Source organism: Enhydra lutris, unplaced genomic scaffold (genome assembly GCF_002288905.1).
Source record: "Enhydra lutris kenyoni isolate GAN:26980312 unplaced genomic scaffold, ASM228890v2 scaffoldscaffold12, whole genome shotgun sequence".
Lineage (NCBI taxonomy): Eukaryota > Metazoa > Chordata > Mammalia > Carnivora > Mustelidae > Enhydra > Enhydra lutris.
In genome coordinates, this window is record NW_019154096.1 from 32,799,210 (window position 1) to 32,824,317 (window position 25,108).

The following is a 25,108-nucleotide window of genomic DNA, read 5'->3' on the forward strand; positions in this document are numbered from 1 at the left end:
GATCCGTGTACCCTCATGAGAAAATATGTCTCTTTGGATCTCAGAACGGAGGGACTGTCAGTGACGTATGTGAGCTCCCGCAGTAACGCACTTCCCTAAAAACAAAATCAAACAAAACGTCAAGCACTGGCCTGGAAGGCAGGATGCAAGGCAGCTGGTTTCCCAGCTCGGCCCCTTACTTGCTGCCTGAGTCTGGATCGTTAGTTCACCGTCAGGGCATTAGTCTTCCCCTCTGCGAAGGGAGGTGGTGGGTGAGAGGGGCCCAGACGATCTGAGGTTCCCAGCACGATGGCCACTCCCTCCTGCTCTCCGCAGCAAGGCCTGGGAAAGCAGCCTTGTTGGCAAGCCTGCCGTCTGCATTCCACCCCACTCCCGCGGAAGGCACCGCATCACCTCACACTCACAACCCAGGCCAGGGTAGGCATGCCTATCCCAGCAGCCACAGAGGCTGAAGGCAAAATGAGGGGTGGTGGTTAAGATGTAGGGGAGTCAGAGCAACATGTTTTCTCCATTTCAGCTCTGCCTCTTTCTAGATGTGAGATCTCTGGGAAGCAACTTGCGATCTCTGGTCTGAGTGTCCTCTGCAAAATGGGAATGCTAATAATACCCCAGATAAGATATGTGTAATGCTTGGAACAGTGCTGGGCACATATTACCTAATCAATAATAATTAATATTATTATTATTATTGTTTTTATTACTCAAAGTCAAATCTTAATTTCCTACCTAATGTAGGAATTCTCTCTAGGGCCATACCAGACAAGGGGTTATTCTTACTCTTCTTGAATACTACCATTGATGGGGAACTCACTACTTATCCAAGTAAATTGTTCCACTACTGAATAGTGCTTCTGGAATTTTAAGGAATTTTAAAGCTGGAAACTTATAAATCATCCAGTTTAATCATCTCAAGAGGAAACCCAGGTTCAAGAGGTGAAATGATTTGTTCAGTATAGTTATTTGGCAGCTGCCTTCTGGTCTTACCAAGTCCATTTTCCTTAGTGCATCTGAGAGCCTTGGTGCCGAATCCACCAGTGGCCCCCACCCTCCCCAAAGAACGATTCCTGGAGGCCCCAGGCTCTCTGTTTGTGCGGTCTCTTCGGATCCCAGGTAATATTAAAGGCTCACTGATCCCAGGATAAGAATTATTTTGGAACTTCTAAATGATGAAGGCCAAGTTGTCCTTGCTACATTCTGCAAGACAATCCCGTCCCCCTGCCTCAGTATCACAGGGATGATTCCGCTTCGCTCTAATCCTGGGCACACCCCTTTGGTTGCCCAGCCCCCTCTAGCCCCAGTGGCCTCTTAATCTCCACCTTGATCCTGCTTGAAGATGCCTGGTCTCTGGCTCACAGGCCACGAAGGCCAGTGTCCATTTACCTCCCTGCTCTCCCTGGTCTGGGTGTCCTGATTACGGCTGACATGTTTGGGGTTGTCTCCCCAGGGCCTTCTAGCCAGTCCTTGGTCAGACTCACGTTCAGATGGAAATGTCTTTCCTACTCGATGCCATTTCAAAGAGATATTTCAAATGGATCCCTTGCTTGAAGTACAGATGGAAAACTTTCCAGCTAAGGAATTAGATGGTGGAGTCCATTTTGAATATGTATTTCATGGAGCCGTGTACTTTACTGTGAACAGATTAACACCAAGGAATGATTTTATGCTACGTTTACATCTGTCATCCAGAAACAAAGGGCCATGAACGCGCATTACAAGCATAGGCTTTGGACTTGGAGGGATCCAGGCTTGATTCTTGGTTCAGTTACTCCCTTGCTCTGTTAGAAAGCTACACAATTTCATTAGGCGCCAGTTTTCTAACTGGGAAAATGGGAGCAGCGCCTACTTCCCAAGGGTTAGTGAGGTTTAAAGGAAAGAATGCAAGCAGGGCTCTAAACATAATTCCTGGCTCACCGGAAGAGTTCAGTGAACATTTGCTCTTATTATTATCAAGATAGAAACCATTCTGTGAGATCCCTGCAGTTTCAAAGGATATCATGGGACCCCTTAAGGAATTCAGGCCTGCAGCCAGCAGTGTGTTTTGCAACAGGCGTGACAGGCCACCAGGACAACACTAGTGACACACGGAACACTGAATTCCATAATATATTTATTTTCAGTTTCCTAGGAAATGTTCTGTAATGCCCGGAGCATTAGCCCAGCAAGCCCGCCAAGAGTGCAGATGTGAAAGCTTGGTCAATGCTATAAATGCCCCCATTCCTTCCACATATGCAACGTATTATTGCTGCATCTTCCATCAACGGCAAGAAAACCCCTAGGTCTGCAGAGTGTTCGCAGTATTCATACATTGCTATGGGGACAGTATCAGAGGCAGGCACTCATCCCATGGGCAGGATGTGGGGGTTTAGGGCAGCTAACAGGGATGGAAATAATTCTCACTCTTTATGCACCATTCTTGGACAATATGTGTAAAATATTTGGGCAGTGAGCCATGCTGTTGAGAACAAGACTTTGGACCTTTCATCCAACACTGCTGGCAGGCAGCTTGGTGAAATACGGAGGATTCAGGGACATAGGTCTGCCCTCAAATTGGCTGGTCGACATTGGTGGTCACCTTGCCTCACAAGCTCAGTTTCTCCTTAATGTAAGATGAGTGGGGTGTCCCGCTGAAAATTTTGGCAGTCCCTTCCAGCATTCTTTTTTTTTTTTTTTTTTTTTTTTTGATTTTTTTTATTTATTTGACAGAGAGAGATCACAAGTAGACAGAGAGGCAGGCAGAGAGAGAGAGAGAGGGAAGCAGGCTCCCTGCCGAGCAGAGAGCCCGATGCGGGACTCGATCCCAGGACCCTGAGATCACGACCTGAGCCGAAGGCAGCGGCCCAACCCACTGAGCCACCCAGGCGCCCCCTTCCAGCATTCTTATTATGAGTGGACTACAAGCGTAATTTCAGCTCATATCCTGTGTTGTTTAATGCCATTATAAATTGAGCAAAATTAAGGTAGATTTTTGGAGGCATCCAAGTTGAGCTCTGCTAGTTCGCCAGCCCAGACTTTCTTTTTCTGTTGCTACCTGTCTTGTTCACAGACAGATAGGTTCCAGCTGCTTCTCACACTGCATTGGAGACAGATTTTTTTCCCTCTCCAAGGGAGCAATGTGGAATGTGAGCAATTCAGCTCTTGTTGGCAAATTGTTAGATAGTAAATGAAAATCAGATTAAGTTACCAAACTCACACTGTCCTTGAAGTCCTTCTCAAGAAGCCAGATTTTAGTGGTAATTGACATATTGCAACATGATTGGGTCTTTAAGTTCTAATATTTCACAATAGGATTCATTAACATTAAAGATACTTGCTCACAAAACAACGGACATTTTGCAAGAATGGGATCATGACCTGAGCCAAAGGCAGAGGCTTTAACCCACTGAGCCACCCAGGTGCCCCAAGGAGCATTTTCTTTATCAGATCTTGTCTTTTTTTGGATGATTTCATTTCCCAGTAGTAAGAAAGTTAAAGTAAATTAATCCAACTTGGGGTTTCTGAGGTTATATCAGGGGAACAGTTTCATTTCATTGAGATTTTAGAGGACTCTAGAGGGTTAGAAAGTGGAAAGTTTTTCAAAATTTCGTTCTTAGCTCGATATACCACTTTCCCGGGGATGGGCCCCCCAAATCCTATGTCAGGTGTTTGTGAAAGAGCCTTGGCCCGTTTTTGTCTGGAAAATCTACTCCAAGGTGGGCATCTATTGGCGGAACTGACACCTGAGACACCTAAATATGTATTTACTTTCATTTGCAAAATTACACACAGGAGGGCTATATCAAAATTAATGATGTGTTATGGGTAAGGGTAAATAAAAAGGTAAATAAAGGGTAGCTAAAAGAATAAATAAGATTGAATTTTCCCTGTTGCCTTCTTTTTTCTTAGAATATCCTCAAAAAAGTATATTTGTGGATATATAATAATAATGTAATAAATATATAACATATTATACTTTTGTATCTTTCAGTATATTTATGAGTAATCTGTATTTATGAGTCCTTTTCCTGTCCCTTTGATATGCATAGAAACCTTATATAAAAGCTAACTAAGCCTCTCTTTTTCTCCTTAGGGAGGGTCTCATGGTGCAATGTAGACATGACTAGTGCTGTGGGGTTGCTTGAGGCCTAGGGAATGCTTCTCTATATTATAGATGATATTACCCTTATTTATAGTAATGTCAAGATTTCAAATTCTAGTGGCAATTTTTATTAACTAATTTCTGTTTACTAGGAACATCTCGTGCAACAGCTTTGTACAAAGAAAAAGTGAAAAGTCCTTTAGTTAGAGAAAAGCTAGATCTGAGCAGTGGAAGGAACATCTCTGAAGCTGAATCCCAAGTCCTTGAAGGGGAATGATAAGAGACTAGAGCTGAAGGCAGGGACGGTGATTAAAAAAATGCTACACATTGTAAGCCTGGGAGCTCAATATCCTGACCTTGTGGTTTCCAAGACCTTGGGCTTGATAGATCAGGAGCCACAGGTGCAGAACATGCGTTTTCCTCTTCCATTTCTGCCCCAAGTTAACCCCTAGACTCATTATAATGCACTTGCATTGCGGGTACAGCCCTGCTCCCCCAGGAGAAAGCCTCCCCAGACCATTCCGGAACCAAGCTTGCAGGGTCAAAAACTTCCCCACCAAACTATGGGAGGAGTTTCCCAAAAGACTGGAAGCAGCCTCCTATAGAGACCACACCACTGTACTTCACAGCTCTTTACAGCCCAGATAGACCCAGTAATATCCATTTTCAAAACAACTTCAAGGAACCCGCCTGCTCTCCCACCTTGAGAGCACACTTTGCTGTAATAAGCTGCTTTGTGCTTGCTACTATCCCACTGGTTGTCTTTATTGGAGCACGGAAACCCAGGTAAATCTTTTCATGGGGCATCCAAGGACTGAAACCTCCCTGCATATAATGCAGACTCTCCCACCCCTGACACTGTCATGAACACTTCCCTGAACAGTATTAGGGTGCCAAACGCATTTTCCCTAATCCACCTTCAAACAAACAAAAATGAGGCAATGAATATACTCAATCCTATTAGGAAAGTTTAGAAGCCACCTTAAAATGTTTATAGAAATTACAAATACGGTGGGGGGGGGCACTTGGATGGCTCAGTCTGTTACACATCTGCCTTCAGCTCAGGTCATGATCTCAGGGTCCTGGAATCGAGTATCACACTGGGCTCCTTGCTCAGCGGGGAGCCTGCTTCTTCCTCTGCCTGCTGCTCCCCCTGCTTATGCTCTCTCACTCTGACAAAATTATTTTTAAGAAAGAAGAAATTTCAAATACAGTATTTTGGATAGGATCTTCAAGCATCTGCTGTGGGATCAGGATAGATTCTTCGTCATAGAGAAGTGTAAAATAATTATAGTTTCTCAATGCCCAACATTCCCAATTTGATGTGGATACTCCGCCTTGTAGAGAGGTCTCCTACATTTGCAAATTTATTACTCGGCTGCCCTACTAGCAACTTTTTGCCTGTGCCAAAAAGGGAACGAGATAACTGACATTTATGCTGAACTAAGAGCTTTGATTAACATGGCTCCAGAAAGGACCCAGGCAGAGATAAAAAATGTGACCACACATTTCTATCAAAGGCAGGTTCTCCAACTTCTCTTTTGTGTTTTCAGACCCTCGGCATAAATATGTAGGGCTCTCAGATGACAAGATGTTTTGCTCAAGAACCTCTTAATGTATCTGGAATATGACCTCTTAAGCCCAAGCCTTGTTTTAAAACCTTGGCTTAAAAAGCATGTTTAGATGTGACTCGCATGGGGTCCTGAACAAGCGGGATGTTTACAAGGAAACACTGCACGCTGGCCTATTGCCATTGAAGTGCTGAGGTCATTAGTCATGGGTTTTTCCATCGGTCTTTTCTTTTTTGTTCTTCCAAACTATACATGCTCCTGACATCTTCGGGGTAGGGGCAGGAGGTAAGAAAACAGTTTAATTTGTCTGCCTTCCTGAGTTGCTTCCACTGAGATGACTCTAGCCTTTTCTCATTTGAACTCAACAAGGATGTTTCTCCCACATCCCCATTACAGCTTCAGTACGAAGGCAATGTCTCCATTTCTGTTCACTTTTTGCTTCACAGACTTAACGTCTACGCTCCTGGGCTGCAGAGGATGAGAGAAACACAAGCCCCAGCCGGAGTCTGGACTCTGCTTACTTCACCTCGATGGGATGCAGTTTATGGGCCTATAAAACGACCCTCACCATTTGCTCATTAAGATTCTTTTTTGCTGTAAGTCATGATAATACCCCAAATGAGATGATAGGATTTTATACTTCTGGCATTTAAAAACTAAAAGTACTTCTCTCATTTGCTGCATGGATTTCATCAGGTGCTAAACAAATAAAAATGAAAACGAAAGGAGGACAAATGCTGCAATGAAAGGAGACACTCATGTCCACCCATGAGACAGTGTGTGCGGAGTGAAGTGGGCTCAGGGCAGCTCTATAAGCATAACGAGGGTCACGTGCTCTACAATGAGGGCATGCTAACCTTATCAATGAAAAAAGTCTTGATATTTGAACTGTACAAACAGTTCCATAATAGAATCTACTTGGAAAAAAGCAGAATCAAGTGACAGTATAACAAAATGGACATACAAAAAAAGCATCTGAATAGAGAAGACAATTCACAGCATTTATTCAAGTTAATTCATTTCACTCAATAATCTGCCATAGTGTTGCTGTCACCATTCATATTACTGTCATTACTGTTTCTTTTTCAAGAGGACCACGCTTTTAAAAACTCTGTCGGATTTCCATGATGTTTAACTCGATGGTTAAAAATTTTCTTCTTGGGGCACACCTGGGTGGCTCAGTGGGTTAAGCGTCTGCCTTTGGCTCAGGTCATGATCCCAGGGTCCTGGGATTGAGCCCCGTATTGGGCTCCCTGCTCAGCGGGGAGCCTGCTTCTCCCTCTCCCATTCCCCCTGCTTGTGCTCTGCCAAATAACTAAAATCTTTAAAAAAATTTTTTTTTTCTCTACCAAAAGGCTATCCCTTCATGACAAGAAAAACAGGAAAAACTGAAATTTAGTTGTAGAAAGTCATCTCCCCCAAAAGCAATTCATAGTCCAGAATGTTTCAGGGTTGTACTTTTACTTGGGGTCTCTTTTTGGCGGCAAAGGGCTCTCATAAATGTTTGCTTAAAATAGAAAATGTGCCCTACTGCATCATAGAAGGAAAATACAGTCTAGTCCCTAGAGAACTAGGGAATGCCTAGGTGGTCCTCCAAGAAACAAACCCTAGTGGCTCCTAGGTGACAGAGTCATTCTGCCAAGATCAGGGAACAGAGTCAGTGACCCTCCTGCCCTGCCCAGTCAGTAGTTAAAAAGGTCTACTCAGGTGAATGGGAGAGGTAGTCACTAGCTTCCAGTTCGAATTTCTAGCTCAGGAACATCTGTGTTTGAGTAAGCTGGAGCTGGAGGGAGATGCTACAGAGTATGGACAAAATGACCAAGAATAGGCAAGTGTGAAAAAGACACAGGTTTCCTACCAGGGACCTTGAGAAAGGGGGCACCACCAGTCAAGGGCAGTCCTGTGCTTTTCTTTGAGAAGAGAATACACTGAGTAGGTTCTATAGTTTTCATAGAACAACTGGAATGATAGTGAACAAATGGAAAGTTAATACAGTTTTCGGTCTGTGGTTCAGAAAACACTGACAGAACACCTGTGTGTAAGGCAACGGGACAGGTGCCGGAAAAAAAAAAAATCAAGCTAAGATGTGATCCTGACCGGAAGGAGCCATCTAGCAGTGGCTATCAGACCCCTGCACACCACAGAGTACTGTGTCCTCAGGGCCACGCAGAGGGAAGGATGGCTTCTGGCTAGCTCGATCAGGGAAGGCATCTCCAATTCTCTCCTCTAGGTACCCAGCATGTCCTCTGTGCCTCCAGGTTACTGCTGGGCCTGGCCCATTCCATGCACTTGCTTATCTTCCTTATCTTTCTTGGTGTGTGAGAAATGGAAGTTTGAGAGGATAAGATCCTGCTTCCCAGGTGCCTAGTGCGTGTGGAATTGATGTGCTGTGGAAATGTCACTCTGTTTTGGTTCAGAAAGGTGGAAAAAAATTGGGAGAAAGGAGAGCTAAGATGGGGCAGTAAGGGTATGGTGTCTTGGTCAGAAGGTGGGAGCAAAGTTATACCAAGAAGCTGTTTTAGTACAAGCTTAAACCAGATGACATAAGGAGCACGAACATGGCTAGGAACCTCAAGAAGGTAGCTGGAAGCCCTTGGCCAAACAGGTGAGTCTACAGAACTGCGAAGTTTAAATCCTTTCCTATCATTTAGTCAAGCTCAACCAGAGCATATGAAAGAATAATGAATAACTAGAGGGTCTTAAATTTCTGGAAAAGTAGAAAGATGAGTAACTCAGCATCCCTCTCCTCACCCCAAAACACTGAGGCTGAACGTCAAAAGTGTAAAGAAAGCTTCTGAGTATCTTCTTTAAGTCTGTTTTTGGCGTTTTGGTCTGTAAGCTATCAAGATGGAGAGAGATGCTATCCCAAAGAGGAAAGTTTGTAGGAACCAGAGTAGTTGAGCCCGACCATCTGTGATGCCTTTAGACCTAAAAAAAAAAAAAAAAAAGAACTTAAAAAGAACTTAGCCACCAGAATTTTAATGCTGCGGTTTCATAAGAGTTACTGTCTTCCATTAAAAAAAAAAAAAAAGTATTCCTTCTATGTACTTTCATTAGGTTTATTTTGCCATTCTCCTCCAGCTTCTAAACTCGCACAGTTTATTTTCATTTTTCTTGTGCATTTAGGATGGTACACGCTTCCCTCGGATGCAGTGTGGCTACTGCCTAGGGCACGATATTATTAAACCATTTCTCATGAGATTCTGAAGAGCAGATAAGGTTAAAAAGCTCCAGAACCAGGATGGCTTTAGAGGAAGTGTTTTGAAGGTAGAGCCAGTGTAAATTCTAGCGTGTCAACAACTGGCTGCGACGCTGGGAAAGTCACTCATTCTCTCTCAGCATCTGTTTCCTCCTCTGAAACACACGAGTATCAGGGCTCAGTCAGTTAAGCGTCTGCCTTCAGCTCAGATCATGATCCCAGAGTCCTGGGACTAAGTTCCTCATCAGGCTCCCCATTCAGATGGGAGTCTGATTCTCCCCCTCCCCGCCCCTTGTGCTCTCTCTTTCAAATAAATAAATAAAAATCTTAAAAAAAAAAAAATAGGAATGTCAGTATTTATCTCAGCAAGTTTTGAGATGATTTATGAAATAACATACACAAAGTACTTAGTAAAAGGCTGGCACGTAGTAATAATAATAATAATAAACATCTTGTTGCAGTCATTCAAGCTAAACCACTTAAAACAAAGCTCAAAAGAAAATGACCCAACTACAGTCAATGGCTTGCTAGTCTCATCTGTATATAAAGTCTCATGTGGATGACTTCTAAAACAAAATTTAAAAACAATGCATGCAGAAATGATACAATTTTCTATACTAACAGATTAAAGAAGAAAAATCATAGGATCATCCTGATAAATGCAGAAGCATTTGAAAAATGCTTCCATTCTGAATATAAGTTCTCAGCAAACTCAGAAACAGGATGGAACCTCCTTATTCTGACAGAGGTGGTCTGCATGAGCCTAGAAAAAACACGAGGCAAAATGTTGAAAGCTTTTCCTTTAATCAGCAACAACTGAAGGGCCATGAGTATGAGAAATTCATGTTCTTGCAGTACTATAATAATAAAAATGAGAGACCTAAAAGTCTATTGGGGGGGGGGGGATTTGTGAAATGCACTAAGGCACATCCACATCATAGAATACTGCACACCAAGAAAATGAATGAGGTAAACTCACTGGTCCAGACAAGGAAAAAGAGGGCTTCCTGCTCAGCAGGGAGCCTGCTTCCCCCTCTCCCTCTGCTGCTCCCCATGCTTGTGCTCTCTTGCTCTCTGACGAAGGAAGGAAGGAAGGAAGGAAGGATGGGAGGGAGGGAGGAAGGAAGGAAGGAAGGGTGGGAGGGAGGGAGGAAGGAAGGAAGGAAAGAGGGAGGGAGGGAGGGAGGGAAAAACTCCCCCCAATCAGAGATCCTGAGAGGAAAGAGCCCGTGGCAGGCTGGAGGAAGCATCTGAAGGAACCATCAAGGGAACTAAAGAAGGGGGATCTCTAATGATGGCTGGCTTCTCAAAACTCCACCAGGACCCCTGGAGAAAAAAAAGCCACCCCAGGTATGCAACATCCATAGCTCCCAGCTGCCTGACCCTGTTTCCTCTAACTGCTCCCACCCCATGGGGCCACAAGTGCTGTTGCTAGCAAATAGGAAAAAGAAGGGGCCTGAGAGAGAAGCCACCAACTATACTCTCTTCCCCACAGCAGGCTCCTGAGCCCCAGCTGGATGAGAAAAGGCACTGTGACTTACATACTAGTTTATGCTTTTAATAAATAGACTGGACTAGACTGGAGGGTATCCAACAGTGACTGGCAATATTAGTAACCGGGCTAGGGTGGGAGGCAGACAACAGGGTGAGAGGACCTGGAGAGGCCTGAGAGGGAGCAAAGCTGCTTTCTGCTCCTCTCCTAGGGAGATAAATGGGAAGATAGAGTAACATCATCTTTTAAAAGCACTTAGCAAGTGTCTGGCATAGTGTGCACTCAAAAAATATTACTTTTATTATTAAAACATGATTGTTCTGAAGTATCTTTTTTTTTTTAAATTTATTTGAGAGAGAGAGAGGGCATGAGAGGGGAGAAGGTCAGAGGGTGAAGCAGACTCCCCATGGAGCTGGGAGCCCAATGCAGGACTCGATCCCAGGACTCTGGGATCGTGACCGGAGCCAAATGCAGTCGCTCAACCAACTGAGCCACCCAGGCCAGGTGCCCTGTTCTGAAGTATCTTATCTCTCCCTTTTAGAAGCAATACAACTGTAATAGAGGTCACAGTTCATATTGACCAGAAGTTAACTGCAAAGTAACCGGCATTACTATAACCACCTCTTCACGTCACTAGACCGTCTGCACAGGCTTACATGAAGTACTAATGTCAAGAGAATCTTTCCTAGGACCCTCACACAGTATTAACTTATATTGGCACCTGCAAACAGGGTTGAGCTGGGAGGCTTTTCTAACTTGCAGTGCATCCCAGAGTTATTTGTGAAGCTGGGAAAAAATGACAGATTCCCGTTTCAGAGGCAAGGCCTCCCCAATCAGGATCTCTGGGTCTGGACACCAGACATGTATATTTCAAAAACGGACTCACCTACTCAGGTGAGTCAGTTGTGAAACTAGGATTGAGAATCACTGGCCTATGTCAATACACTGGCTCTTTTTCAAACTAGAAGGCAACCTCCAAATCTTTTGTTATAGGTGGAGAATATACAGAGAATTTTGTTTTTAATGAGAAAAAAATAATCTAAATTAAGTAGCTAATTAACTAACACAAACAAAATGAATCCATTCATTAAATAGTTACTGAGTACTCCTTCGGGGCTAGGCTCAGTATTAGGTGTGGAGATTCAACTCTACCCTGAGAATGCTCTCGGCCTACAAACGCATGAATTATTTAAATGTGGCTACTCTCAACTTATATTAGATACCAAGAGAAAAACGATAAAGCGCTATTAAAAACACCTACTTGCACAAAACCATGGCGTACAGGGACTCTCCCACGTGAATCAGCCAGGCAAGCCAATACCTGAAACAAAGTCAGCCTGGTTTAAGGTGATGGTTATCTGCTGATGAAATCTAACACAGAAACTTCAAAAAGGTGCCTTACTGTGAACCAGCAACACTCTCACATAGCTTAAGGCAAGTGTAGGCCTTCTAGATCTACAGCAGGACTGAGCTGCAGGGTGCACATCCCATTTCCAGAGCCCTCTTACCCATTGCGCAGGAAGGTATGATGATGGTCCACCAAGTATTGAGTGAAGAGGCCCACGGGCCCGAGGCTCTGATAAGGGATACTCCGGGGCCAGAAAACAACCCACTGCAAGAGAACCAGAAACACAAAATACCTATTAAGTCACTTAAATTGGCAAATGTTTATTTTTGAGAGACTATGAAATAATCCTGATTCTATAAGAAAAAACTAGAGATGAAAATCTCTGAACTAAGTCATCTGTGCTTCCATTCTCCACTTCTGCTGTTTTCTAAAAGCTATTCCAGGGGCAGATTTATGGGGAGGAAGCTATATGGTTATTAGACTCAGTGCCCAGGCTGGATGACTTCTATACTTGGTGAATTCCACCCAAAATATTATTTTGTACATATTGTAAACTTTAGGTTTCTGTGCCCTGGATAGTTTCTTCATTGCAGAAACTATGGCTTGAGCCAAACACCAATTTAATTTCGAATCCTTTTTCCTTCTTTCACTTCTACATCTAAAACTGGGAATGAGGGCGCCTGGGTGGCTCAGTGGCCTCTGTCTTCGGCTCAGGTCATGATCTCAGGGTCCTGGGATGGAGGCCCACGTCGGGCTCTCTGCTCAGCAGGGAGCCTGCTTCCTCCTGTCTCTCTGCCTGCCTCTCTGCCTACTTGTGATCACTCTGTCAAATAAATAAATAAATAATCTTTTAAAAAAATAAAATAAAAAATAAAATTGGGAATGATCCACTTCACAGAGTTGGAAAATAAGAACGTCAAGCTTGTGAAGTGCTAATAGCAAATACTTCATCACATTAGGTTTTTGTCATCGGAGCAACTTTCCCTTAGTCTCTATATTGTAATCTCTGCCAGCTGAGGTTTTTCTGAGAATTAAGTGCCAACAGGTCCAAAATGTATTGTCCCATTCAGATCTCAGCCAAGAGCTGTACTCCTCCTCCCATTATGTCTTATGCATCTCAAATTTAAAGAAAGCATAAAATATCACTGCACCCTCCAAAACCAAAAGGAATGGAATGGGCAGCACGTGCCAGCTCATAATATCCTAAATTGAATGCTACCCAGTTCCATAATGTCCCAATAATGCCAGCTCCATGGTATCCCAATTTGCAGTCCCCAAAGCTTTCCTCCATCTATTTTCTAGTCAGGAACACAGAATCGTAGAACAGAAACGCACCTTTGAAACACTTGAGTTCAACACCCTTTTACGTGTGAGGAAATCAGAGCCAAGGAGAGCAGATCTGACAGCAAACACCACTGTGGACACGACAACACATTTCTAAGCCCCAGTGTCCAGGATCTCCTGGTCAAGATCTAAACAGATGAGCCTCTCTTCACTTAGCTCACTTCCCCAACTTAGTTCCCAACCTACTTTTCCAGGTGTCTTCCCTATCATCCTTTAAACGAACTCTGTCAGCCGGACAAAAGTCGCCTCTTCTCTCAGCAGAGATCCCGTCTTCTTAATTCCACATCTACGCCAGGACCCTGACAAACGCCCTATCCCTCCGTTAGGTCTAACCGCGTTTTCCAAACAATCCCAACTGCCTCGAGCACTCTGCTTCGGAAGCCCTATCCTGCCCGACCCGGCCCACGGCAGCCTGTCAGCGTGACTTCCCCCTCGCTGAACTCCGCTCTCTCTCGGTTGAGTCGTAGTGACCGCGGAGGGACGAAGACGCCACGGAAAGGACGATAGAGCAGAAACCATCCCGCGAGCCCACCGACCTCCCGCTCACGCTAGTAACCTAGGCAACCGCCGGGGGCGCCGACGCAAGCGCAAGACCTCGCCACTAGGGCGCCTCTCGACCTACGAGGGTCCGGCGGGCCAAAAGAGATGCGCCGCCCCAGCCGCACGCCTCACCGCGAAATAGCCCAGTGCCAGGACGGTGACCAGCGAAGGCAAACGTCTCGCCGGACGGAAGTAGGCGGCAGCAGGCCTGCCGACCTTGGACCTCGTCACCACCATCTTGAAAGACCTACTGAGTCTTGGGATGGGGAGTAGCAGTGCCCGCCCCCACTCCCTTACCGAGAAAGCCTGAACAACTGGTTTCGCGGGACGGCGGCAAGAGGCGGAAGGCGCGGACCAGTGCGCGGGCGTCTTCTTCCCGGGCCTGGTCCCCTTTCCCCCTGGGCTCCGGGCGCGCAGAGCCGGATTGCGCCTGCGCGACCCCTCGGCCGGCTGACGCGGGTCCCACGCTGGGGACACCGCCCGCTGCTCTTGGCCTGCGCTCCGCCGGAGCTGCCCTTACCGTGTAATACCCGAAGGAGAGCGTGATGACGGTGAACCAGAACAGACTGCCTCTCTGGAAGTACGCCTTACCGCCCGCCGCCGTCCCCATTGTTGCGGCACATCCCCGAGAACGCGAGACTGGGCGCTCCGCGGCGCGGGGGTGGGGCAGGCGGGGCGGGGCTCGGGCGGGCGCTCCTCCTCGCTCCTCGCTCCCTGCTCCCACCTCCTTCCCGGGACCCTAAGACCCCTGCGGGTTAGGGAACCCCGGCAGCGGGGCTCGCTGGGCTCTGGCCGGCGGGGCTGGGAGATCCCTCCTCTATGAGTGGCACTTTCCTGCATTTAGCAGAAAGGTGTTGGAATAGATGATGCTTCCGCCTCCAATAACCGCGAGTCTGAGAGAAGTGATGCTCTGCCTCTCCGTTAATGAAGATGTGTGGAACCGCACTGCGCAGGACTTAGGAGCAGGGGCTGTGGGACAGACGACCTGGGTCTAAGTCCTAGCTCTGCTACGCATTTTGGGCCTAAGCGTACACCAGTCACTGTTAATAAAAATTAAACCGACTAATTTGAAAGATCGAATTGGCTTTAGAGAAGGATTCATGAATGGGGCAGCAACCATTTAGCAAGTAGAAAGGAGCTCTGCTGAGCTGCGGAAAGGGAAAGTGTTTTGTTTTTTAATAAAGGCAGAGAGAGGGTATAAGAAATGGAATTTATTAGCAAAGATTGCGTTGTTTTAGGGAGTATCGCCCAGCTAAAAGGTAAGAGGGATTACCTCCCGGTGTTGTCCAAGAAATTCCCTTGATTGGTTAAAGGTTACATAAGGGGAGTGGAGGGCAGTGGAGAATGAAACTGCAGTTCGCTTAAGTATTAAGTCTTGATATGGGGCCTTAGTTTCTCCCTCTGTAAGATGGGGATATATCCTATCCGTTCCTACCTCAGCGCTTTTGGTGGATTAAACAAGTCAATACCTATAATAACAGCACTCACAAAAGTGTCTGGCCTATAGTATTTTCTGAGTTTTGGTTATAATTACTGAACCTTTCTGTCAGGCCCTGTGCTAAATACTATAGCATCTATGTGAGCCAGGAGGCATAGCAAACCCAAGTGTGCTCTGATAAGGCTTCATGAAAAAAATGCTGTTTCTCTTGGACCTTAAAAGCAGGTAGAAACAATAGCTGATTAAAAAAAGCAAAAACACAAACAACAAAAAAATAGGTAGTATTTACTGAGTGCTTACTATGCTGGAAAAATTGTTCTAAGTACTGTATTTAGAAGATTAGCTCGTTAAGGGCGCCTGGGTGGCTCAGTGAGTTAAGCCTCTGCCTTTGGCTTGGGTCATGATCTCACGGTCCTGGGATCGAGCCCTGCATTGGGCTCTCTGCTCAGCAGGGAGCTTGCTTCCCCCCCCCCCCCCCCCCCCCCCCCCCCCCCCCACTTGTGATCTCTGTTTGTCAAATAAATAAAAAAAATCCTAAAAAAAAAAAAGGATTAGCTTGTTTAATTATGAAAACAAGTCTAGGTAGTAGATTATTGCCCTTTATGTGAAAGAAGAGGAAACAGCACAGAGAAATGTCAGAAGTCATGTAAGTGGAATACTGGAAATCAAGCGACAGTGGAGTGTTCTGGCACTCTTCAGGACCATGCTGTGGAATGGATCAGTTGTGGAGTATTTCCATAACCTTTTAAAAAAGATTTTATTTATTTATTTGACAGAGAGAGAGAGACAGCGAGAGAGGGAACACAAGTAGGGGGAGTGGGAGAGGGAGAAACAGGCCTCCCACTGAGCAGGGAGCCCAACCTAGGGCTCAATCCCAGACCCTAGATCATGAACTGAGTCGAAGGTGGATGCTTAACGACTGAGACACTGACAGGGGAATGTTCTCTTTCCTCATTTTTTTTTACAAGAGTGTGTTGGGTATTATGTTTTATGGAATGAATTCCAGAATAGGTGAGACAGTCCATTTCACAGATAAACTGCAATGCCTGTCAGTATTTGGGTTACAATCCTAAACAGTTTTTCTCAGTCCTAATTTCTTCCCATCACACCACCTTCATGGTTCTCTGCTTTCTCAGCTTTTCTTTTACTTCTTGTCCCCTTGATACAGACTTTTCTATATGATCTTCTCCCTGTGTTTATAGAGCCTTTGCGATTCAATTTTGGCCTCCATCTGGATGACTAAAGCAATGTCTCCGGGCTTAGCATCCCTCCCTCCACTTGCCTGCTGGTCATCTCTACAAGGTGTCACACACACTCCAAAGACAACTCCACTATTATCCTCAGAGTCAGTCCTCACCAAGGCTCCCCTGATCATGTTAATATTGAGTTCCTTCTTCCAGGAACCCTGACCGGCCCCCCAACCCCCGCCTTTGGTTGCCCTCATATCTACTCAGCCGCCAAGGGTTCTATTGATTAACATCACTTCTTATCCTTTGGATTAAACCATGGCTTAATTTCTGCTCTCCTTGGGCCATTCCCTCCTATGCTCTACTGATGTGGGAAACAAAGGCAGAAGAGAAATTATAAAATTTCCTCACTACTTAGAACCCATGGACAAGTGCTTGAAACAGGCAGAGTGACATTCCTCTAGGGACTCAGCTGCCTCCATGTTGATCCTTCACTAAGAGCAAAAGGTAATCTTAGCCCGACCTCCAGGATTCTGTGAGTCTACTTGAACATACAAAAATTCCTTTGGAAACTTTTTTATCTCAGCCTCCCAAGATACAGGTTAACAATCATCCTGTAAACTTAGGGCCCACTGATGTACAGCTGAAGGGTCTCCTGACAGAGTTTTTACTAAATAGTAATAAACAACCTTTTCCTAACTAACTAGCCCCTTCAGGGTCCTTGGAGGCTTGTGCTGTCCCTGACCACCTCCCAGCTTGAAAGTATATAATGAGCCACCCTCTTGACCCCACTGCAGCTCTTTCTGCCCAAGGGTCCTGTCCCCATGCTTTAATAAAACTGCATTTTGCACCAAACATGTCTTAAGAATTCTTTCTTGGGGCACCTGGGTGGCTCAGTAGGTTAAAGCCTCTGCCTTCGGCTCAGGTCATGATCCCAGAGTCCTGGGATCGAGCCCCACATCGGGCTCTCTGCTCAGCGGGGAGCCTGCTTCCCTTCCTCTCTCTCTGCCTCTCTCTCTGCCTACTTGTGATCTCTCTCTCTCTCTCTCTCTGTCAAATAAATAAACACAATCTTAAAAAAAAAAAAAAAAAAGAATTCTTTCTTGGTCATCAGCACCAGACCCCAACCATTTTCTACACCACTACTGATGAAGTTCTAAAACCTAGGAGAGGTTCGGTGGGCTGAGGTCCGGAGCCAATGACCAAAAAAGAATTCTTGAGACATCTTTAGTGCAAAATGGTGGTTTATTAAAGCATGGGAACAGGACCCGTGGGCAGGAAGAGCTGCTGCCCTGTTATCCTGAGGAGTGCTGATTATATACACAGGAGTTGGGTAGGTGAGAACAAAGGGGGTGATGTTAGTCTCTAAGGAATTTTGGAAGCAAGGTCTCCAGGACCTTGAGGGGCTAGCTATTGTTGGGAGAAAGGTTATTTATTACTAGTAGTAAAAATCTTCTTGTCAGACCCTTTAGATGTGTATCAGTGGGCCATATGCTTGGGAATGATTCTCGACACTATCTTGGAGATCTAGAGATAAAGTTTCACATTTCTCCTATCAAATGTCCTTGTTAGTGAGATTTAGGTTTAGAAGAAATTTAACTTTATTTAGGGCTTGAGGAACTGAGTTATTTGCTTCTGGAAATTGTACTATTGATAAGGTAACTTCTTTGTCTGTAGATCTCTAGGACATTTGTAAACCAAGGGAGACTCCTGTCTTGTAGGATTGTGATTTCTGCAAGTTAACTATTTGTTTCTCGATTATGGCAGTCAGGGGTGCCTGAGGAATGTCACACACATTACCGAGGGGAGCGAGTGGAGAGGGGGTGCAAGGTGCCAGGGGAGCGAGTGGAGAGGGGGTGCAAGGTGCCAGCTTTTGCTTTGTCCTCAGCCAGCCTCCTGCTCCCTCATCACTACCACTTCTACCCACAGGCAATCTCTATCAAATCTGACCTACAGTTCTCTACAAAGTACAGTTCTCACCATCATGTGCACAAAAGGAATCCAGATGAAGTTACCAGGAGACCAGCAGTCAGACGTGAGTTGTTTATGTCAATCCATAAAGAACCCACAGTCAACTGGAGATGTCAGCTGGAGATTCAAAAGGTTTTTGTCCTTGGGTGCCTGGGTGGCTCAATGGGTTAAAGCTTCTGCCTTCAGCTCAGGTCATGATCCCAGGGTCCTGGGATCGAACCCCACATCTGGCTCTCCACTCAGTAAGCCTGCTCCCCTCCCACCTGCCTCTCTGCCTGCTTATGATCTCTGCCTGTCAAATAAATAAATAAAATCTTAAAAAAAAAAAACTATGAAAAAGACAAATATTTCTTTAAAAAAAAAAGGACTTTGTCTTTTCTAATTCACCCTCTTCACAAGAGACACAAGTAGTTAAAGTTTTCATCCTCCATTTGTCCTATGTTGCCATCCCCTCTGGGTTGGCAAAGAAATCTCTCACCGTTTACAGTGTCTCTCTCTCCTTTGGATGGGTTAGGACCTACACATTGAAGACAAGTAAGAAAATATGGGGAAGGAAACTTCTTAGCAAAATATTAAAATTAAAAACTATAAAGGGAAAGATAGAAATTTTAACTGCATCTAAATTAAAAACTTCATTCTTATGAATGGCATCATAAAGTTGAAAGACTTGGAAGAAGGAATGCTTCAATGTATATCATCAATAAATGAGTCAAGAGCATGAATTAAATATCTTTAAAAGAGAAAACTCGACTGGCCAAGAAACATGAAAAGATGTTCAACCTTTGTGGCAATTGGGAGTGCAAAATGAAGCCCAAATAAGATACTATTTTTTCCCCATAAGATTGGCCTACCACGTATTAAGACACACTATTAAGAACTATAACAATCTAAAACATCTGATATTTAAAACCCAAATCAAATAAATCAATGAAAATGATACTTCAGAGATAGATCTGACATATATCAAATCATTTACTTTATGTTAAAGATAACATTTAAAATTAAGGAAGAAAAAAATGAACTAGTCCTTAAATTATGATGACTGGGGAATTATGATCTATTTGGGGATTTTTTTTTTTTTAACTCTACTCTCCTCCCTACACAAATATGCAACGACTGCAGGATCATGAAGTACAGACATAATAGTACCCCCGGGGGAGTGCTGATGAGATGGGTGAGCAGGGGCTGATAAAGCCTGTCCCCCCTCGCCTCCTAGGATCACAATCGGGAGGGGAATCCAAACAAACATCCAGGATCAGATAGAGTATTGTGTGTCCTGAGAATTAGAAGCAATTTTGTTGCAAGAAGGAACAATGTGAAGGGGAGGCTGGAAAGGCGGGTAGGGTCCCGTGAATGTCATTGGGTGTCAAACTGAGGAGTTTGATCCCTTCGGCAAGATGAGTCAGTGAAGATTTTTTAAATTTTTTTTAAATCTGTGGAGTGAAAATGGTATACGTTGGATGGAAGTAAAATTGGAAGCAGGGGAAGCAGGGAAGTTGAAAGATAGATGAAGTAGTAGTATGGGGATGGAGAAAATGTTCCATCATTCATTCAAATAGTAAATATTTCTGAGGACCCTTCTGGTGTTCAAGCACAGTGCTAGGCCCTGGATACAACGGTGAACAAGACAAATGCAGTCCAAGTGGGGACGGTGTAGTTCTCGGACAACAGGCAAATCAATAAAGACTACTCCGGGCAGCATAACTTAATCTTTTAATACCAACTGACCATTTGCCTTAAACTTTGATATCCGGCATTCAGGTGTGGCAAACAGAGAAGTCCTCAGGCCATGAAATTAACAAATGAATGAAGTGGGCGGAGTTAACAGGTAGGGTGTGGTGAAGGCAAACGGATAGGAGGGTGTGTTTGACCTGCGCACAGCTCTTCAGAGGATGCTGTTAATTGCTGTTGATTAGATTTTGTGCAGGATCTTGGCCTATGGGACCCCGAGTCTTCTATTTTTTTTTTTCCAAATAATTATTTTTGATTTTTACTCTTTTGGTGTTTTAAAATTTTTTTATTATTTATTATCTCTTTATTTATTTTTTTAAATTCCATTTTAGGTTTATAGAAGAGCCCAGCAGATAGTTCTTAGAGTTTCTCATATTCACCCCCCATCCCCCACCCTCCTACATAGTTCCCTTATTATTAATATCTTACAATTGTGTGGTCCATTCATTAGAATTAATGAATTAATATTGATGCATTTTTTTAAAATTTAAATTCAATTAATTAACATGTATTGTTGGTTTCAGAAGTAGAGGTCAGTGATTCATCAGTCTTACATAATACCCCATGCTCATTACAGGGACTCTGATCTTTTTTTTATATGTGCTTGGGAAGTGGTTAGTTTAAAGGTGGCATAAAGTAAAAATTCAATAAATGTTTCCTGGTTAGTCTTCTTATTGTTGTTACACGTCAGTCAGCTAAGTGCTGTGTTATGAGAGGAAGAGGAGAGCAAATGGCTAAAACTCAGTTTGAGAAAATTCAGTTCATTGATTGGGCAATTTACATAAAGTCAACAAGACCCAAAATGCTCAAAGCCAATTTGCTGAATCATCAGTTTGCCAAATTCACCAAGTTTATGGACTGCGGCTTTAGTACTTAAATAAGGAACTTATTATTTTTTTTATAAGATTTTATTTATTTATTTGAGAGAGAGAGATCACAAGCAGGGGCAAGGGTAGAGGGAGAAGCAGACTCCCCTCTGAGCAGGGGACCTGACACGGAACTGCATCCCAGGACTCCTCCGGGGATCATGACCTGAACTGAAGGCAGGCGTTTAACCCACTGAGCCACCCTGGCATCTTGCAAATGTTTATTTTTTATTCCACAAATCCAGGTGTTGATTTCCAGGGCTGGTTAGCCTTTGCAGGTACTTCACACCTGTAAATAATTTTACTCTTTCTTATGAATACTGCTGCACGTTGTATACAATTTGCAGAGATCAAGTTCTCGTGAGCAGCCAATATTTCAGTATGGGGAAGGGGATAGAAGGAAGTGAAAATACCTAATAATCTCACTTTGAGCACATACATTGAGAAAGAAAAAGAAAAGAGTATCACCTAAGGGCAAATGTAATGTCTTTGTAAAAATGAAAACAAACAAACAAACAAAAAACAAAGAAAAAATGACCCAGCCTTGGATATAATGAATACATTGTTGCTGATATCTGCAAAGAAGACTGTGGCACAGGGTAGGGGTTCAGAAATCTGTATGGAGTAAATGAATGAATGAAATACTCTGTTTCACATATCTGTGTAGAGGGAAAATCTTGCATCGTTGGTGTAAGCAAACTGAGGACTCACCATATTTTGGGGACATTTAAGTTTAACTTTTTAAAAAAAGATTGATTTTAGAGAGAGAGAGAACACAGGGGAAGGGGCAGAGGGAGAGGGGATTTCCAAGAGACACCTTGCTGAGCAGAGAGCCAGATGTGGGGCTCCATCTCAAGACCCATGAGATCATGACTTAAGCCAAAATCAAGAGTTGGATGCTCAACAGACTAAGACACCCAGGAGCCCTTGCCCTTGGTTATTTTCTTTTAAAGTTGCCTGAAACTTACTTTTGTAGCTCAGGAGGCAGATCTATAGGCCAGGAAGGCAGAGAGTATCACAGTGGCTGGAAGTGACTTGGCTTGGTTGGAGCTAAGAGTTTGCAGGAGGCCACGGAGTCTTTAAGACCAGGCTGAAAGAAGTAGTGGCCAGGTCATGAAACTCCCTGTTAGGCAATCTGGTAAGTTCTAACGTTGCCTTGCCAGTGATAATTGTGAGTTAAGTACTAAAAGTTCACCTGAATGCTGGTTTTCTGAGCACAAAGACTGGATATGTGCAAGTTCACAGCCATATCATGGGCCTCCATGCAGAGCACCTGCTGTGTGTTGGGCTCTTACCGTTTTGCGATATTTTTAAAAAGTTCAAAGGACTCAGTGGCTATCCCTTGAGGCCAAGCTTATTATAAAGAATTGGAAGCAAGAGAGTTTTTAGCAAAAAGAAAAAAAAAGGTTGGCCAATAATGTTTGATGACTTCAGGAGGAGGATTAACCATAAGATTGGGCAATGTAAGGGTTGACTTGTTGAACTTTGCCAGTGACGTTCAAAAATGGAGTGGGAGCAGAGGCCAGATGGACTGGAGGTGAGAAAGAATGTAAGGCGAGTAATACAAGGAAGTGAGGTATCTGGTAAAAATGCTTTTGGGGTGGGGCACCTGGGTGGCTAAGTTGGTTAAACGGCTGCCTTCAGCTCGGGTCATGATCCTGGGGTCCTGGGATTGAGCCCCATATCAGGCTCCGGGCTAGACCGAGAGCCTGCTTCTCCCTTTCACTCTGCCTGCTGATCTGCCTACTTGTGCTCTCTCTCTATCTCTCTGTCAAACAAATAACTAAAATCTTAAAAAAAAAAAAAAATGCTTTTGGGAAGCAGCTTTAGGGAGGGGACACCTGTGAACGCAAGGTTCTGAGAGAAAATATAAAACAAAAAACAGTTTGGAACTGAACTTTGAATTACTGGGAAGAAAAAAAAGTCCAGAAAAATCAGTTTAGGTACAACCTTATTTTGGTTTGCTCTGTTCTCATAGTCTCCAGACTCCTCCAACCCTTCCTGCTCCCCACATAGTACCCTCAACCACCTCAGAGCACCTGCTTACTACCCCAACAGACTGGGGGAGCTATCAAAGCCAGCAGAGGACCCATCTACAGCCATAGCTCGCTGACATGACCTCCCATGATTTCATCTGCCCTTCAAGTCTGTTGGTCCTCATGCTTTCTTTGCTTTGGTTGGTGAGGCATGATCTGCTTTGGGATCAAGTCAGAAACATGGAGCTCCAGTTCCACCTCAGCCATTAACACACCCAATTAATGCTTTTTTTTTTTTTTAACTAAACTCTGAGCAGAACTGCTGATTGTGAGGCTTGAACTCATGACCCTAAGATCAAGAGTGTCACATTCTATGGACTTAATTTGCCCAATTAAAACCCTTACTATTATCTACTTTATGGTTCTCTAGGCATTTCCCTATTTTTAGAGTTTGACCTCTCTGTGCTTCAGGTTCCTCATATGTATATCGGGTATAAGTAATCTCTATAAACAGTGGGCTCTACAATTTAAGTTAATGTATGAAAAATCTGTTCTTTGGGCCTGCCGTGTAAATTTGTAGCAGATTGGTTAAATAGACAGGGGTCCATGGGGGCCCCTCTGAATTTTGACAAAAGAATCTGAAACAGCTGTCAAACAGACCTTGCGTTGCCCACACCTAGAGCATAGAAAACTTTCTCCCACACATTTGGGAAAGTTGTACAGTTGTACAGAAAATGCCAATGGTCTGCAGTTTCCTCATCTGTAAAATGGAGGTTTCTGTTATCTCAAAGGACTGTCTTGGGGATTAAGAGGAATTAGCAAATGATCTAACGCCCGTAATCCTTATTCGGCATTGATCTCTGGTGTCTCCTGTCTCCAGTCGCACCTGCGTCAGGGTTAGATCAAGCACCGTGGATCATCTGTGAACCATACGACGCTCTGTCCTCACGTAGCCGGCACTCTGTCACATAATCGGGTGATAGTGACAACCAGGAGGTCAGAGGTCAGACTGCCCCTGACTGTCAGAGGCTCACCCTGGGGTCTAAACTTCTCTTTGCCCCCAGTGTCCTCAGGTCTAAGCCGGCGGGTGGGGGGGGGGGGGGGGGAGACCTATTTTGTCAGGGTATTATGAGGATTAAATAAAATTAGTTTCAGTTGGTGCTTTAAAGAATGGAAATCAGGTTTTGAAAAGGCGGATTTGGGGATGTGATCAAGAGGCGTGTCCGGGGAGGGGCTGTGTTGTAAGGTGGGTCTAGGGTGGGCACGTCAGGGGTTTATTAGCACAGCTCTGCTGCTCTTGTCACTTTATCATTCGGAAAGGCTCCAGAGTAGAGGCTGGATGAGGCTCCCAGTGGTGAGTTTCTCTGAGGGGAGGCAGCCTCCTTGATGTTCTAGTGTGTTGTAGGGCTTTGAGCTTTCCTTTTTTCATAGTGCAGGCCTAGAGGCTGGGGACAGCTCCTGTCACTGATGTGACTGTGGTGCTCTGCGCTGGATTCGGGCGTGGGACATTCTGAGATGCTTGGGTATTTAAAGATGAAACTTTGGTCACATAAAAGGGATTTCTTGTCAATTATATCTCAACAAAACTTGGGGGGGGAGATTTAGGAAAAGGAGACCCAACCTTAATAAATAACAGACAATAAGGAACTGGTCTTGGAGAAAGATTTCTTATATTTTAGGTGTACAGAAGTATTTCAGGGTGGAACAGTATGTTTAGGCTTCACTTCGGAATAAGGAGGGGCTGTTGAGATGAGTGGAAAGGGTAGTTTCATGAAATGAGATAGGCCGTGTTGCTGGATCGCAGAGTTGAGTGACGGGATCGCCAGGTTCATCAGACTCTTCTCTCTCAATTTTCATGTATGGTGAAAAGTTAATGGGATAAAGAGTTAAAAAAATGGCCCAAGCCCAAAGAGCTATCCTGGAAGAAATGAAGTGGCACTGGGATTTTAGTTTTTCCTACTTCACAAAGAAAGCATTTGATATTCTGTGAAGTTCAGAAATCATTGGGAAGTTTGCAAGCTTGGGATGTAGGAGAGACTTGATTGACCCTCCTTTTCTTTGAGAAAGTAGCCTCAGAAAATATGGGGATCTTGACTTTGATTTCTTTTTCTAGATGAACACTTACAGGAGGCGAGAAGGCTCTGTGTTCTGTTCAGCTGCACCTTGTGTCTTTTGCGTGGTACTCTAGTGAGTGACGTATGACTTATCTGTCAGAGGCCACTCAGATACCCATTGGTGGACCCAGGAGTCCACGGGTCCCATCATCATCTCTGTCTCAGAGGCAAAACTGCATCAGAGTGATCCTGAAGCAGTGGTGGCCCAGCCGCAATGCCAGTAGGATGTGGAGCCTTCCATGAAACTGCTGTAGAA

At 44.4% G+C, this 25,108-nt stretch overlaps 1 protein-coding gene across 2 annotated transcripts; it reads right to left on the reverse strand.

Moving 5' to 3' along the window:
• On the reverse strand, window positions 1-14,203 carry LOC111145081 (transmembrane protein 254). Of its 2 annotated transcripts, none has more exons than XM_022499708.1 (4): window positions 14,090-14,179; window positions 11,846-11,949; window positions 11,599-11,658; window positions 1-95 (listed from the first exon to the last, which is right to left on the reverse strand). In XM_022499708.1, exons 1-4 carry the CDS (start codon window positions 14,177-14,179, stop codon window positions 41-43), a joined length of 309 nt encoding a protein of 102 aa, XP_022355416.1. In that variant the 3' UTR covers window positions 1-40. The 2 variants fall into 2 exon arrangements, with proteins under 2 accessions (XP_022355416.1, XP_022355414.1); XM_022499706.1 differs by lacking the exon at window positions 1-95 and adding an exon at window positions 6,994-8,574 and having other exon boundaries at window positions 14,090-14,203.
• Window positions 14,204-25,108: the final 10,905 nt, after the last annotated feature.